This window comes from Plecotus auritus (genome assembly GCF_963455305.1).
Source record: "Plecotus auritus genome assembly, chromosome: 7".
Taxonomy (NCBI): Eukaryota; Metazoa; Chordata; class Mammalia; order Chiroptera; family Vespertilionidae; genus Plecotus; species Plecotus auritus.
Window position 1 is genome coordinate 162,554,245 of NC_137774.1, and position 17,682 is coordinate 162,571,926.

At 50.8% G+C, this 17,682-nt stretch overlaps 1 protein-coding gene across 5 annotated transcripts in view; it reads right to left on the minus strand.

Annotated features, from left to right (window-relative positions):
• TRIO (trio Rho guanine nucleotide exchange factor) overlaps positions 1-17,682 on the minus strand; it is a gene marked incomplete at its 5' end in the record, with an annotated part of 311,845 nt that overhangs the window by 128,770 nt on the left and 165,393 nt on the right. For all 5 annotated transcript variants that reach the window (XR_013961230.1, XM_080680654.1, XM_080680655.1 and 2 more), the window contains 3 exons: positions 733-907; positions 1,890-2,059; positions 9,062-9,253. Coding sequence is in view for 4 of the 5 variants with exons in the window: in XM_080680654.1 (XP_080536780.1) it covers positions 733-907; positions 1,890-2,059; positions 9,062-9,253 (537 nt within the window). The remainder of the gene's footprint in view (positions 1-732; positions 908-1,889; positions 2,060-9,061; positions 9,254-17,682) is intronic.

Sequence of the window (17,682 nt, forward strand, 5' to 3'; positions counted from 1 at the left end):
GATCGATATGGGGAGAGCCTCCTCCATACATCCTGGTGGGCGGTCTGGGGACCTCCCGGGTGGCCGTCACTACCACCAGCCCCTGGAAACCAGCCTCCCCTCTGAGGTGAGCTTCGGTTCCTTTCATCACGTTTCACAGACACACGCAGTGTCATCCAATCACACTTCCATCTGCCTGCACTTCATCAAGTTCAAACAAAAGCCCTTCCTGGGCACAGAATGGAGAACCACCTCCTTCTGGTGAAGAAAAAGGAAAGAAACCTGAACTTCTTTCTCCCAGTCACACATAAGGCGTACAAGTCGGATGTTAACTAAAATGACAGACCATCTGAGAACCCTTCTGTGGGGGGAAATCCCTAAGATGCTCTCACCGCAGGCCCAGCGTGTTCCCAGTCTCGGACAGAGCAGAAGGGGGAGGGGAGGACAAGAAGAGAGGACCCCTGCCTGGAGCTTGGACCCCTGCCTCCAGGACAGGGAGAGCTGCACGGGACCCAGTGGAGGCGAGAACCCAAGAGGGCGAGAGGGACCTGTCCCAGCAGCTCTGCCCTCCCCCCTCCACACTGGCCTTGCTCTATCCTGTGCGCAACGCAGGCCCTGTTGTGCCCACTGCCTCCACCAGCTCCAACTTCAGACAGAGCAGCGGGCTCCCAGCCCCCAGTTCCCTTCCTCTCTCCTCCTGGCAGAGGCCCAGGCCCAGGGAAGGACACAGGGCGGGGGCGGGCGGGCACTCACGTCGATGGCGTCCCTCTCGAAGATGCGCAGCTGCAGGAAGAGGTCCAGCTTGATCTTGCGCTCCTGGAACAGCTCCTCCATCTGGGCCTGCGCCTCGTCCAGCTGCTGCAGCACCGTCTCGATGTGGCTGATGGAGCTGTTGTGGGGGGTCTTGTTGTTGGAGATTGCCGAGTCCCTGGGAGGGAGCAGAGAGGGAAACGGGATTTCAAAGAGACAAACAGGAATTGGAGGAGCAAGTAGCACATTGTCAGATCCCAGATCCGGCAGCTCGGGACCCGGGGGGAAGAGAGCGGCAGGAAGCGGGCTGCCTGTCTCAGAAAGGACGGCCGCCCCTCCCGCAGAACAACAGCGGCTTCCTCCTCGAGCAGCGTCCAGACCCGAGGGTGCACGGAGACTCTCCCGCTTCTCAGTCACTCTCACAAGAATCTAATGATCTTGTAAGGCCATTCAGCAGGTATCACTCTAGCCATTTTCTCCTTAAGTAGACAGAATAGATGATACCTGTTTACCATGAACGGTGGTTATATTAGTCATGAGGGGTTAAACTTTAATGCATCAATGAAGCCTCTATCGAGCAAGGTTTGCCTGACTTCACAGAGCGAACATCAGGTGAAGTTATCACCAACGATTCAACACACTGGCCTCTGAGGAGAGGTTGGGAGACTTCATTTATGTAAACGGTCCCTGTGATGCTTCCAGCCCCAGCACTGTCCCCGACTTCCTGCCACCAGGGGCCCCTGAGGGGCAGGTGTCACCCGGGCCGGGCCTGCCTGGGCCTCAACTTTGAGAAGGGGACACCCCAACACATTCTAGAAAGACAGGTCACCCTGGGCCTGAAGGACACGGTTCTAAGGAGGTTTAAGCAAAATTTCAATAATTACTAAGTAAGTGTTAAGAGGGAATATTAATAAAAGCTGAATTCTGGGAAGGTTTATTAGTCAATGTTGTCATGAGAAAACTTATAGAGAAAAAACCCTAAGGGGGAAAGAGAAAAGAGAAAGAAAGATGCTACTCTGCATTACACTCACAGACGTTATTTGTTCTCTACCCCGTTGGACAGAGAATTATGGGCGATTGTTCCCAAAAGTGAGGGGAAGGGGAAACGCTGGCAGGGTTTCAAAGGGCCTGTGCTCAGGCGGGAGGCGGGGCGGGCCCACCTCAGCTGCTGGATGAGGTCCTCCCCTTCCTTGATCACGTTGACGGTCACTTGCAGGGTCGTCTGCTGCTGCTGGCCGAACCGCTTGATGAGGTCCTGCACGGCCTCCACCGACTCGGCGTACACGTCGTCCAGCAGTTCCTTCTGCAGCTCCTCCAGCCATGTCCACAGCTGGAGGGAGACAGGGAGGCCGGCATCACTGCCAGGGCGGGCCCCGTGCGCGACAGCGAGGGGCTGGAGGGCAGCGGGCAGCCTGCCCCGGGGAAGTGGGAGGGAGGAGAAGTACCCCAAACAGTCCAGCAGCCAGCAGAAAGGAGGCATGAAAACACAGCACGTGACCGCTGCGAGGTGAGAAAGTGAACAGGCAGAGGGCCGAAGGGGACGGTCGCAGAAGAGAAAGACAGGGACGGGAAGTCGCTCTCAAAGTCTGCCCAGGCTCACCCTGGGTGCAACAGAAATCAGAAAGGACTCCCTCCAACACCTGCCACACCTGACGGCATTCTCTCGCGCATCCGGGTGGCTTATTTTACTGTCAGCAAGGGCACTGCAGTCTGTGTTAACTATCAAACCGCTGCACAGACATGGGTGCTTTCCAGCCCTCAGAAAAGAAGGAAGCGTCAAGCGTGGTGGAATACTGCATCCCCAGGCCTGGCAGGAGACGGGATGTGGCACAGCTTGGTGCCACGCCCAGCCAGGCCAAGGTCATGGTCACAGTCCTTCCATGAAGGAGTGGGCATCCCGAGACCCCCTGCAAACCCTCACTGCCACCACCACGAACACTGCGTCCGGGACCTGGGTGGGTAAGACCTCTGGCTTTGGTCTGGTGGGAGCAGAGCACTCCGCCCGCTTCCGGGGAGCCGCTCCAGGTCTTGGGGAGCCCTTCAGTGAGCCGGAAAGACCGTTAATTAAGCCGAATGGGCCCTGGGCGTGGAGATGGTTTGTGTGAGGAGAGAATGCTCCTTGCTTCCTCAGGGATGTGAGGATCACCTCCAGCACCTTACATGTGTGGGTAACAGTGGCTGCCTGAGCTTTGGGACACACTCCCAGCCGCACGCGCTGGCCTTGGGGGCTGAAACAGCACAAGTGCACTTGCCAAAGCAAGTGTGTGCATTTGGCTTCTTGTTTCCAAACCCTTCCTTTTTGAAACGGCTTTGCTGAGGTATGACATGCAGTGAACTGCACGTGTTTCTCTGAGAAATGCACTCCCGCACCCTCCCTCCCACCCCGCCCTGTTTCTGGCCGTCGTAGTGACTTCTTGAGGACGGTTGACACTCTGAGGATCCTTGGTGTAGCAAGGAAATGCAGTGACCTCTTAGGTCCAGAGCCAACGCTTTGTTAAAGCATCTCTTAAATTCACGGGCTCCCAGCAGAGAATGTCTTTTTGGCAGCCCTTGGACGTCACGCCCTCCCACCCTGGGATAGCAAGAATGGACACTCCTAGGATGGACAATGATGAAAAAGTAGACCTTTGCAACTGTTTTTCTTCTGCCAAAAAAAAAACCAAAAAACAACAAACCACTTATTTCACTCCCTTCTTTCAAAGTCTCAACTGTTTTCCACCTTAATCCACGTGCTGCCCTAAAGCTGCCCCCTAACCCCGTCACTGTGGGGGAGCCAGGGCAGAGGGCCCTGAGCACACTGGACAGCCCCCGCAGCTGAGTGATGGCAGACAATGGAGGACTCCTAGGGAATGAATGGAGGGACACAGCGCAGTAAGCTGCTGAGTCTTCAGGAATAGTGCTCCCTCAGCATTTTATGCTCATCCAGGGGAGTTGAATGATTTAAGCAAATGTACATCCAAAAAAGAGCGCTCTTCTCTCATGTGATCTAACATTAGTATCGATGAGAAGGAAGGTAAAGGAGCCAACACTACCCCGAACACTAACTGCATCACAGGAGGGTCTGGCAGGCACATCAGACCACACGCTGGAGCCATTGCAGCCTCTAGTTTTAGTGACACTGCGCTTTTAAAAGCTAGCATCTCATAACATTAGTAGAAATGAAATTCGTTGAGCAAACACACAGAAATGCAAGTTTTTAAAAGCCCACTAGAAGAACACTGCAGTATCAGCAAAGCAACATTAATTAAGACAGCTGGTAGGAGTCTGCAGGTCCCGGATGAGACACACCCTCCCACACAGCTGTCCCAAGTCCCCTCCCCCCATTCAAACAGCTGGGTCAGGTCTCCTCGCTGACCCAGTGTGACCCCGCCTGTGGGACAGGATGCGGGGCAGGTGGAGGTGTCTGCAGAATTCCTCTTCTCCAGCAAATACTCCCATTGAACACGACTACCATTAAGTACCATTTAAGGACAGAACCAGTTGAACAAGTCTTGCTTCTACACACTGTGAAGAGGAGTGCAAACCCCCTCTTGAGGCACACTGCACCACTGTGCCCTGTGACGCCACGGCCACCACATACGAGGTCGTCTTTTATCCCCAAGTAATTAAACCAACACACTTCTCATGAGAGGGAACCTGGAATAACAGTGAAGAACATGGGTTCTGAAGTCAGACTGTTGGAGTTCAAATCCTGAGGTAACGTTTCCTATGGTGTTACCGCGGGTCCGTTCCTTACCTGGATCCAGGTGTCAGCTTATCTATAACAATATAAGCATAATATGCTAATTAGACCAGACGTCCTTCCGGACGTCCTTCCTTCCAGACAAAGCTGCAGTGGCGGGGGCCATGGCAGAGGTGGCAGAGGCCCCCGCTGCAGTGGTGGCGGGTGGGGGCTGGGGCCAAGGTCCTTGCACGAATTTCGTGCATCGGGCCTCTAGTTCTTCTATAAGACGGGCGTGGTAATAATGCCTGCCTCACAGGCCACCGGGAAGGTGAGGTAGGGTCATGTACCCGGAGTGAAGAGGTAAGTAAATGTTAACCACCACTATTAGTTTTGTTCTTGCAAGGAAAATTCTTCTAATAATAAGACTCACATGTTTTAAAAGCCTTCTTTCTCTAGATATTTTTCAAAACGTATCCAGGTTCCTGCCAATTATTCAAAATATGTCACAGTCTGGTCAACTTAACACCATCCAACATTTTAATCTTTCACACCTAAGAACAGAACGGCGCGAGGACAGTTGCTGGGATGTCTGGCTTCTATAGAAATCACTTCCCTTGTGCCAGGTGTGAGGCCTTTTCCTCTCCTCCTGGACATGTAGCTTATTCCCTCCACATCCTGGACATTTCAACACATGTCCACGGTGGAACGTGCCCGCCCAGTAGAGCGCAGCTGTGCAGGAGCCTGCAGGGACCGTGCTGGGATCAGGCAGGTGAAGAGGGGGAAACCGAGATAGGAGGGGCGAGGTTACCTCTAAATCCATGATGTTCAATTGCCCAAAGGTCCTTTCCCCTTGAGAATGTTTCTGTCTGGTCCAACAGAAATATTCTCATTCAAAAAAGTCTCAGAGAAAAGTATTTCTGATGTCAATTTTAGATGAACTGACGCATTTGTAATGCAACAGGATTCAGGCAAAGCCTATTGTTTAAGCTTTGAAAATGGTACCTATGCCTCCTAAAATAACCTCTGCACAAAGCAATGAGAAAAGGTCTCCCAGAGGCCTGAAAAATTTTTACCAAAAACGACCTGAATGTGAAGAAAAGAAACCTGGACTTCTGTGCTAGCTGTTAATTTACAATAAAAGATAAATCTCTGCTTGGCAGCAAGTTTCCTTCTAAGCAAGTTCTCAGCGGCGTGGACTCCATGAGCAAGAAAACTGTGCCCACAGCCTCGGCTCCTCAGGCAGGCAGACTCAGGCAACGCTGCCCCCTAGAGGCCCTCTGAGCTAGAGTCCCACTTCATGGAAGAGAACTTGAAGCCAGCCCACAAGTGGCTGCAGGTGTGCACAGGCCTGGGCCAGGGACCAGGACCACAGAGAAGGCTGGGCTAGGGAGACACAGGAGTTCTGGGGAGAAAACTGATAAAAACTGGATCCTGTGTCCGCCTGAGTCTGACCCAGTTATACCCTTCCACAAACTGTGCTGGGTGGAGCCTAGAGGAGGAACCTCGCTCTGCTGGGAGAAAACCCCCAAAAAAGCCCCTTCCTCACTAACTGGGGAGGGGAGACCCACCAGAGACGACTAGGAACTCATTGGGGGAGGGGGGCGCGAATCCCAGGGAAGGACTGAGCTTCCAGCTGATTCTGTGGGTGGTGGAATTGGGACCCCGAGATTTGGGGATTGCTCTAGGGGCAACCACTCTCCAGTACACAGTCTTACACAGGCTACAAACCTGCTCACAACACACCAGCTGTGGGTGGCCTTGAGAAATCCTTTGGAGCTCTCTACCCTCAGCTTTCTCATCTATGAAATGGGCTCATGTTACCATATAGGTCTTCCCTAACTGGCAAAGCCAGTTTGAGAGTCAATTACTACAAGCACTTTATAAACAGAAGCTACTGCTCTTGGCATCTACTCTTGTCTATCACTAAGACGATCATTCGTAAGGTGGTGTGGGAAGTACAAAAGCCACAGTTTCCAGCTGCAAGCCAGGAGCAGAAGTAGGTAGTTTCAATGGCAACTGGCAGGTGGAATTTCAGAAGGCACCACTCTGAACTTAAAGTGGGATCCAGTTTCCGGTATGAGAGCAGAAATCAAAGGGGAACTCTTCAGCCATGAGCAGCACAGCACCTTCTTCGGCCTGAATCTCCCAACGCACTCCTGGTGCACACGCCCGCTGCCCTGATCAGAGGGGTGAGGGTTCAGCGGTCCCTGGCATTCTCGGTGCAGCACAGAGCTCGGTGCTTTTAGATGGGTGATAAAAGATCTCTTAATATGACGAAAGGGAATTTATGTAGGATGTATGGGCTGGGCAAATCGAAGTCAGTATCATGAAATAATACCAATGCAAACATGCGTAAGAGGAGAAAAGGGGAGAAGCCAGGAGCAAACTAGGTGAGGACGGGACAAGAGGCCGCTCCCAGTGCTCTGTACCCCAAGGAGCGATGAGAGCCCCCGCTTCCTAGTAGCTCTCCTCCGACCACAGTGCAAGGTCCAGGGAGAGTGAGCACTGGCTGGGCATAGAGAAAGCAGTCTGCATGCCTAAGTGGTAGGCATAAAAACGGAGCCAGGCTCGTACGCCAGACAAAAAAAATCCCCAGGTGGCTGGGGGGCTTTCTTGTTGACTCCTGAACAAAATGAAAGGGTCTCTCCCAGGCATTACCCCAAACAAAGCCTGGTCCCAGTTCAGAGTGTAAGTCTGCAGAAGCAGAACCCAAGGCTCCTTTCCTGAAACCCAGCAAGAATCGCAGCCGATCCAAATGAGAACGACCTTTCCTGGGAAACCCCGGCTTCTGGAATCAACGAACAAAACCCCACTCAGGGCCCTGAGTCAATCCCAGAGACAAGCCCTGGCCAGGACCTCACCGTGACCACCTGGTGGCCTCAAACAACCCACACATTTCCCAGGTAATTATTAATTAACTCCGGACCCAATTTTGAGAAAGAAGTTGAATGAGTACAAATGGATGAAAATAATTGTGCTTTTGCTATATTTGAAAATAGAAACATGTCCCTATATCATTAAATCTCAGAACATGTGCTAGAAATAGACATCATTATTCCCAGCGACTGACTCTGCTAAGCCTGGCACGGAGGCCAGCTGTCGGTACAAAGGTAAGTGCGACAGTTCTGCTCTTCAAGGCACTTAACATCCACCAAGAGAAACAAACCATCGTCTGAAATATGTGACACAGAAGTATATTTTCCACTGTCATTCCCTTGTGCACAACCTCCTGGTGCATTACAGTGGCTCAGGGGACACTTTGGGATGAATGAGCGAGAAAGTGAAGGAATGAGCAGTGGAAAATGCATTGGAAAGGAGAGGAGGACAGGTAACAAAGACTCATCATGGGAATATTATAATCAGAACTGCCCTGACCGGTTTGGCTCAGTGGATAGACTGTCGGCCTGCAGACTGAAGGGTCCCGGGTTCGATTCCAGTCAAGGGCATGTACCTTGGTTGCAGGCACATCCCCAGTAGGAGGTGTGCAAGAGGCAGCTGATCGATGTTTCTCTCCCATTGATGTTTCTAACTCTCTATCCCTATCCCTTCCTCTCTGTAAAAAATCAATAAAATATATTTAAATAAAAAATAATAATAATAAAAAGAACTGATGTGAATAAAATGCTGCAAATAATACTAAAGGGACTACAGAGATCGAGAGGTAGAAAACAAATGTAGGAGAATAAAAGTTCTCCTAAAATAAAATCCCAAGTTGTGTGAGACTAATCAACAGTTCTGTTAAATACTGTTTTAAAAACATTTTTTGAAAAGGCAGAGCCCCAGTCTTCATCTTCTAAGAGGAGGTTAAGCATCTCATGAATTCCTTTCAGAGAGAAAAATAAAGAGGGAGAAATGGGTCCCCAGAATGTTCCCAAACCCGAGTTTAAGGGTGAAATTGAGGCTGACGCCTCCATCAACCACTTTCCGCATCAGACTCCAGGCATAAAATATCTGCCATCTCCGTGAAAATACTGCCTCTTCTCTCTCCCCAGAAACAAGAAGTATTCTGTGTTTTGTCCTCTGGGCGTGAGAGAGTAAAGAGCCCAGAGATCACAACACACAGGATTGGAATGCCTGGTCTGGGACAAGAGCTACAGGCACCAACCTTTTTCCAGGTGTGATTCTTAAAAAGAATTGCGAACTGCAGAGCTAACACTGAGCAGACATCACCAAAACTGATATGGCCTTAATTAATGCTCATGTCTGGTACAGTCAGTATTCCGTCAAGTTCACTTTTATTAGTATCTGAGAATGGCCACACAGTCAGATAAAAATCAGAAGGCAACTGTGACTTGAGCCACATGACAGGCTAACACAGAAGGGAAACCCAGCAGCTCTGACCACAATGTGTGGGCCGTCTATTTATGCAAAAACAGGTGCACGCCTGTCTCTCTCCAAGTTAAAGGATCTCCTTCAGCTCACTCACCTCCTCATCCACACCTCTCCCCAGACGCCCACCCCTCACAGGCCACCCCCAGCAAAGGCTGCATGTGCCTGTGCTGCAAGGAAGGCCTTCGGGAGTCCAGCTCGGTCCCGTCCACGCTGGCCGCTCAGCTGGAGGGAGCAGGCTGCGATCACCACCGCCCAGCTCTGGTCCACACTCTCATGCCACGGCTCGTGTCAGAGACCCTCGCAGTCCCGGGCTCCCCTCCCCGTCCCGAGTCTCACCTCTTTCACGTGCGTGTGAAAGGACACTGACATGTCCAGTAGAATCTTCCGTTGCTCAACACGCCGCACAAAGTCCTGGATCCGGTCTTCGAGCTGATGGGCGGCCTGATAAATCTCTTCGGGGTCACATTCCCCCGTCTGCGCCAGCTGCTCTGCGGCCTCTAGCAACTTGTCCGCATTGGTGTATGTGTTCTGCACGAGAGAACAGCCAGAGAAACACACGGTGAACAACACACACCGGCCAGGCCGGGGCCACGGCACTGCAGTCAGTCTGCGCTGCTCCCGATCATTTCCGCGAATCAAACAGAAACACGACGGAAAAGCTGACTTCAGTTACTACACCCCTATCAGCAGCCTCGTCCAGTCCTGTCTTAGACAGTCAAACCTCGAACCTCATGACCGGCCCTTCCGTGTCCGGCGGCGAGAGGTATCTGCAGGCCATCGTTGGCCGCCTCCTGACTCATCCAGGGCTCTGAGCCCTTGTACCTGCACAGCCGGGAGGCGGCACGGAGCCGCAGGCCCGCCTCACTTCTCTCATGCCATGACAGAGGAGAGTTCCAGTTTTGTGCCTTTCGCTATGAGAGGGCACGCATGATCATTCCAAGTGCAAGTGACAGGTTAATTCCACAAAAACGTAAGTACGTCGCTGCCCCTTTTCACATGTTTCTACTTATTGGGCACATTTTCTCAGAAAAAGGAAGTAATAACTATAATGGCTACAAAATAGCCAGCGTTTAAAAGAGTTGGAAGTTAAGGAAAAAACAGGTGTCTAAACTACTCTGAAAATTACCCCCGTTTTGATTCTTGCTGAAGCAGAGGTTGCAGGTGGGTTCCTCAAACAAGCAGGTAGGCCAGAGCCTGAGACTGTTGACTATCGGTGAGAGGGCACTGGGAGAGGTCGGGGCAGGTGCAGGACTTCCGAGAAGGCCCGGGAACCTTGTGGCTCCCCTTGAAAAATGGGTTGAGCCCTCGCTGGTTTGGCTCAGTGGATAGAATGTCAGCCTGCGGACTGAAGGGCCCCGGGTTCGATTCCAGTCAAGGGCACATGCCTGGGTTGCGGGCTCAATCCCCAGTAGGGGGCATGCAGGAGGCAGCCGATCAATGATTTTCTCTCATCATTGATGTTTCTATCTCTCTCCCTCTCCCTTCCTCTCTGAAATCAATAAAAATTAAAAAATTAAAAAAAAAAAGAAATAAAAATGGGTTAAGCCCTTCACCCTTCTCCTCCAATATTTTAGTTCTACAGCCGAGCAAGGTCAGGACTCATCAGTGAGGGTGGGCAGCATCCCGAGTGTGGGGAGGGTGTCCCTGTGGGAGTCCAAGCCTGATGGGGGCAAGGGCACCCCTGCACCCCAGCTGCTTATGGCCAGGGGCACTAATCTACCGAGGATAATGAGAGGCAGGTTCCTCACTGTGGGGAACGGAGTTACAAATATGGGGAAGGGAGAAAGCTGAGTTAACTGCACGGCACTGGAGCAGAACTGGAGGAACCACTGTGAACAAGGAGGAGGGACGGCAGGGTCCCGGGTGGAGTGGACACAGTACAAGATGGCCCTGAGACTTTTTACGGGGCCAAGAGTATGGAAACCCTCAAGAACAATGTGGACAGGACACAGAAGCTGGCTTGAGGAGGCTCCGCTGGCCAGTCAGGGCGACGAGGGTGAGCAGTAACATAACCGATGCAATGCACTGAATGTGAGGAAGCCATGAGTCCACGCTGACATAAATAGAACTGGATGAGGACCAGGCGTCTATAGAACGTCAGAGCACCTCCCACAAAGTGCGTACTAACGACCAAGGGGGAAAGACTCGCTGTCCAGTGGAGAAGGCAGGCAGACGCCCATCGTAACCCAGGGGTCAGAGTGAACCAGGTGCACCGGACAAGTTAAAATCGTGTGCCCCCAGAGGGTGGTATCCAGCTGCCCCCCGTGATGCCCCAATGAAGACACACAGTAACCAGAATCTAATCACCAGGAAACATTTGACAAACCCACAGTGAGGTGCATTCTCCAAAATAATGGCCTGAAACCTTCCAACGGGTCAGGTCGCAAGGTCAAGAGAGAATGAAGACCCTCCAGGCCAAGGATCTCAGAGACGTGACAACTGAAGGTCACTGACCCCTTCGGCTGTGAAAGCCTCGTGGGCTGCGAGGGCTGGAAGGCCATCAGGCATCAGTGTTAACGTCCTGACTTTGATGGTGGAATGGCGGTTGTCCAGCAGAATTTAAATTAAGAAGCACAAAGTGAGTTCTTTATGCTGTACTTCCTGCAAGGTGAAAAATTTAAAACAGATGTAATACACAGCATGACGGGTGTGAGGTGGCCTCCACAGTGACACTGACCCACACATACAGAGCAAGTGCCCCCGATGTGCCGGGGGGATGGGACAGTCATCCCTGTGTGGGCAGCATGGGGATGCGGTGCCGACAGAGTCGACAGGGACGATAAAGACCAGCTAATGTCTGTCTGCTCTTTTCATCACCATCCCCGTGTCACGTATGGTGCGTCAGAAACGAGTGCTCCCCTTGCCCGGGCTGTCCAATCCCAACCACATCCTTTTATGGGCAAGGAAACTGAGGCCTGGAGGGAGCCAATGGGCTCACGGATGAGGCGGGCAGCTGGTGAAATTGGGACTCCAGAGCCCACGCATACACCACCCTGATGCTGTTCAGCACCTGGGCCTCCACGCGGAGCCCAGTTCATGCACTGCTGCAAGGCCAGGTCCAGGGTCACATCCTCCTCCGTCCACCTGAGAAACCATCTTCAGGGGGTCTTTCCATTTCAATACTACCCAAAGTCTCATGGCAACACTCTGTCCTGTTAACAAAGGATCTCTCAGTTTCTTTCTAAATACAAGATGGAAGAGATGTCGAAGAATCCCTTAAAAGCGACTAATTATGGCCAGACTTGGAGAATGCCTGTGTACATTTTACATGTTCTTTGCAATCAAATTGTTTGACATAATTTGAAAGCAGTCAGTTCCCGATCTAAGTGCAGAACTTTTAAGAAGACTGTTATATATAATGAGTTCTATATATACTCAGTGTGACATATTTAGACGCTAAATTATAATAATTCCTACATAAAGCAGAAACAGTGAAACTGCCCACTTCAAAAGAACTTTGTAACAAAAGCATGTTTTATAAACACCCACCCTATGTCCTGTACAAATCTTCCTGGCCCTCCACATCCCCGTGGCGCAGTCTGGCAGCCTGCCAACCACAGCTGTGACAAGAAGCAGCCCTCCCTGAATGACCACACCTCAGAGCTGCACGTGGGTGATCACACCAACTTGGAGCTCATGTGGATGATCACACCACCTTGGAGCTGCACGTGGATGATCACACCACCTCGTAGCACATGTGGATGATCACACCACCTCGTAGCACATGTGGATGATCACACCTCAGAGCCGGGTGTGGACAATTACACCACCTCAGAGCTGCACGTGGATGATCACACCACCTCGGAGCTCACGTGGGTGATCACACCACCTCAGAGCTGCACATGGATGATCACACCTCAGAGCCGGGTGTGGACAATTACACCACCTCGGAGCTGCACGTGGATGATCACACCACCTCAGAGCTCACGTGGATGATCACACCACCTCGGAGCTCACGTGGATGATCACACCACCTCAGAGCTCACGTGGATGATCACACCACCTCAGAGCTCACGTGGATGATCACACCACCTCGGAGCTCACGTGGATGATCACACCACCTCGGAGCTCACGTGGATGATCACACCACCTCGGAGCTCACGTGGATGATCACACCACCTCAGAGCTGCACATGGATGATCACACCACCTCGGAGCTCACGTGGATGATCACACCACCTCGGAGCTGCACGTGGATGATCACACCACCTCGGAGCTGCACGTGGATGATCACACCACCTCGGAGCTCACGTGGATGATCACACCACCTCGGAGCTGCACGTGGATGATCACACCACCTCGGAGCTGCACGTGGGTGATCACACCACCTCGGAGCTCACGTGGATGATCACACCACCTCGGTGCTCACGTGGATGATCACACCACCTCGGAGCTCACGTGGATGATCACACCACCTCGGAGCTGCAGAGGTCGGGAGGAGACTTTCACATCGGAGGCCCCAGTACCAACTTTGTGACCCTCAGGCTAGAGACCACAGACCACCCGCCTTCTGATGAATGAGGGAGGAATCAGTCTATGAGTGAGCACTAAACTAATGCGGCAATGATGAGGGGAAAGGATGACTGCCATTACCAACGACAATAAGAATAATGACAGAAACTATGGGAGCCAACAGGAACCTAGGCACCATGACAACTAAACAGAATGTGGGGTCCTGGGTGGGTCCTGGGGTAGGAGGAAACAGCAAATCTGACCAAAGTACGGACTCGAGTTAACAACAGTGTATCAACATTGGGTCATTGATTGTAACACACACACCACACTAGGAAAGATGGTAATAATCAGGAAAACTGGGGGTGGGGTGGAGGGTATGGGAATGCTCTATGCCACTGTCACAGTTTTTCTGGAAATCTAAAACTGGTCTAAAAAAGCTTATTTAAAAATGCGTGTGTATACACCTAGCCCTTCCCTCCGAGAGGCTAACACTCCAGCCACCAGACGAGGCCTCTGGGGAGGGCAGGCTCTGCCAGTGACATCAGCTAAGGTCATCAGGGCTCCTCGGAGGCTCTGTCCACATCTGCCCACAAGGGTTCTCTGATCACCAGAGGCGGCACTGTGAGGGGACTTCCGGGATGAAGGGTGATGGAGATCCACGCTTCCCCGAGGGCCTCACCCAGGACCCACGCTCTGTCCGCTAGGCGGAGGCACGGCTCCCTGTCTCCTGCTTATGCTGCACACACACGTTTTAAGGAGCTGAACCCTGTTTTCTTGTTGAATGTCACTACAGCCCTGAAGCCGCTTACCTCTCGGGTGGATCTGCAGTGACAGTGCCTCCCAAGAGGCAAACACTGTGTTTCTGAAAGCTGCCCACCTCTTTGCTGGCAGGGAACGGCATTGCAACAATAAAAGTCCCAAAGGAACAAGTGCATTTCACATGATCTGGGACACTAACCAGCATTCACGTAGTCCCACTTCTCATTTCACACTTGAAGGAATGAGCCAGCACTGAGGGTTCAAGGCCTTCCTGGGGCACCCAGTACAGGGCTGCTCGAGTCCAGGTCCGCACGGGCCTCTCTGACACCAAAGGCCACTCTTCACAGGAACAGTCACCCTCAATCCTTTTCCAGGAGATTCCACGCGTTAGTAAGCAAACAGGCCACAAGTGCCAAATTTGGCACACTTAGTCCGCTCCCCACAACAGCCCTTTGACATGGGCACCATTTTATTCCCATTTCACACGTGAGAAAACTGAGGCACAGAGAAGAGAAGTAACTCACCCAAGTCAACCAGTGGAGCTAGGATTGTTCAAACAACAAATGCCTAGGCCAGGGTTCATCTTACAAGGGAAAATGTAGTCCCAACTTCCAGTAGACTTAAGGAGAGGAGGGGTGTCAGGAAAGAAAGCCCATTTCAGAGTCTGAAGAGCCTAGATGTCTCTCACCTACCTGCCGTCCTGCCGCTGGGGGCATCTCTCCAGGCTCGGCTCCTCGTCTGAGGGACTAACAATCACTGCGGAGGAGGACTAAGGAGATAAGGGCCAGGCCAGCGAGGGGGCCCCAAAGGTTTCCTCTTTTCTTAAGAAGTTAAATAATTGCATAATTGCTAGGAGTCAGGAAACAGGGCTTTTCAAAGGCAGACCAGAACTTCCTCTCTACCATCCTTGGGAGCTAAAGTCCCAAAGAATCTGGTGGAAAAGATGGCTTTTCCTGATCTTAGAAAAAATAGGACAGGATAAAAACATGAGCATTTCAAGGCTAAAAATGTGGAGGAGTTCTGTATGTCCACCTGCTGACTGCAGAGCATCCTCCTGGCAAAAGCTGAGTGAGCTTAGGACTGGCCTGGGAGTTAGAGTATCGGCCAGGGAGCTGGAGCATGGACCTGGGAGTTAGAGCATCGATCAGGGAGTTAGAGCATCGGCCAGGGAGTTAGAGCATCAGCCAGGGAGTTAGAGCATGGACCTGGGAGTTAGAGCATCGGCCAGGGAGTTGGAGCATGGACCTGGGAGTTAGAGCAGCGACCAGGGAGTTACAGCAGGGACGTGGGAGTTAGAGCATGGACCAGGGAGTTAGAGCATCAGCCAGGGAGTTAGAGCATGGACCAGGGAGTTAGAGCATCAGCCAGGGAGTTAGAGCATGGACCAGGGAGTTAGCGCATGGACCTGGGAGTTAGAGCAGGGACCAGGGTGTCAGAGCATGGACCTGGGAGTTAGAGCAGGGCCTAGGCAGTAAGAGAATCACCTACTTATCTTCTGCAAATATAGAGTGAAAGGTAAGGTTCCTGCCTTCTAAATCTCACAGTTCTTTCTCCTGGAAGATAAGATAATTCATGGGGCATATAAAATGCTGCTGACAGAAGTGGCTTCATGGAGAATGACTTCCTGACAGGTCATGTCTTTGGAAGGTAATCTGAATTCCAAGGAATAAGCAGACCAGACAGAACAGCGATGGGAAGATGCTATGCTAGTGATGTACCAATCAATCGTATTAGAGAAATCTGTGACCCTCACATCAGCGTCTCCCTTGAGCCAGTTTTCTGGGTTTTCCTGGCTTTTGTGTTCAGAGCTTTTTCCATCTAAAAGGGAACATCAATGTAGACAACTATTTAGAAGACGGCTGTCAGAGAGCATCTTCCTTTCCGCCAGTCATCTGCAAAAGCCGCACGTGGAAAGCGTTCTAAATCTCTTTCTTAAAACTCCTGCGTGAAAATTCAACATGGCTGCGTAGGCCACACTCTATAAGCTCGTTCGCACAGACTCATTCAATAGGATATAGCTACTCACAATCACTGTACCAAACAAAGAAGGCCTGGACCTTCAGATTCGTGCAGAGGCCTGGGTTCTGCAAAGCTGCCTGCAAGAATGAGGCAAGTGCTTCCCGCTGTGGCTACAGCTGCCTTGGAAACAAAGCCCGAAGCCAGGCCTGCAGGGAAGGCGTGTGCCTTGCAGAAGTGCTGGCTGCAAGGCTCTCCACCCAGCAAAGAGGAGGTTCCTCTCAGGTTCCTCCTTCCCAGAACACTAGAATTGTTCTAAATAAAACTATATTTAGTAGATCTTAAAGGAATTCCACCATGAGACTTTCACCACTTCCTTTCTGAACCTGCTATGTTACTTCAACATGCCACGACTCACTATTTTGAAGAAGCTAACTATATTATTTATTAAATCAATTACTCATTCAAGGTCTCTACACTAAAAACAATTTAGAATGTTTTTTACCAAGGGTCCTTCAAAACCCAGCTCCCGGAAACAAGCTAACCAACTTCAAACTTAACTCTGAGCGGACCTTTCTTCTCCCTAAACGCAAAATTTGCTTTACCTTTTGAATATGCTTCAGAACATGAAATAAGCTCCTTATTAAGCCCTAAAGTACCTGTTTCCATTTTTAAGGTGCCTCCAAAGGCCATACTGTCAAAAAACACACACACCCATAAATCTAAAATATGAACTTATCCCTTCCATTACAATTGTTTTCACAGAAAACAGTCAAAGATATAGAGGACAGGGAAGGAAAGCTGGGGAAGGTAGTAATCCATGTCAGTGGGCCTCATTCTCACTGTGCTAAACCAAGTCACAAGCAAGATACATCATTTTGTTGTTTGGGACGAGCTAGGGAGCTGTCAATGAATGAAACTACTGACACAAGTGTAATGATACTCAATATTGAGGCCACTGTCTGTCTAAAGCTCCTGCACAGGGGCTTAATAAAGCCATGATCCTAATGGAGCCCCTCACAGCCAAGATCTCTCCTGGCTTAAAATGCTGTCCTCCTCCCTCCTACCCCACCCCATCTTTATTAAACAAGATGGAAGGGCTAGAGTGAAGTCCACTCTTACCTTCCCAGGTCTTATGGCCCTCTCCCCGCTTACTATGCTTGTGACTAGTTCCCATCGTAGAGGGCATTCACCTCAGAGGCCCGATGGTATACTCTGAGGCACAGCCAACTCTTAGAACCAGCCGGAAGTAGTTCCAGGGGTGCTCTCTGTGATGTACCAGGTCTGCACTCCCACTGCTAGAGTGACTCTTATTCCCTTCCTTATACTTACTCTGGGTTTTTCTTGTTGTTCTATTTCTAGTTATTTTAGTTGTAGGGTTAGAAAGCTTATCTGAGATTTTCTTGTTTCTTGAGGTAAGGTTGTAATGCTATGAACTTCCCCCCCGGGACTGCTTTCATTGTTTCCCACAGATTTTGGTTGTTTTGTGTTCATTTTCATTTGTTTCCAGGTAATTTCTGATTTCTTCATTGATCTCATTAGTAAAGCATTCATTATTTAATAACATGCTATTTAGCCTCCATGTGTTTGAATGTTTTAAGTTTTATTGTGGTTGATTTCTAGTTTCATGCCCTTGTGATCTAAGAAGATGCTTGATATGATTTCAATTTTCTTGAATTTGTTAAGACTTACTTTATGTTCTAACCTGATCTATCTTTGAGAATGTTCCATGTGCACATGAGAAGAATGTGTATTCTGCAGTTTTGGGGTGAAATGTTGTGTAAATGT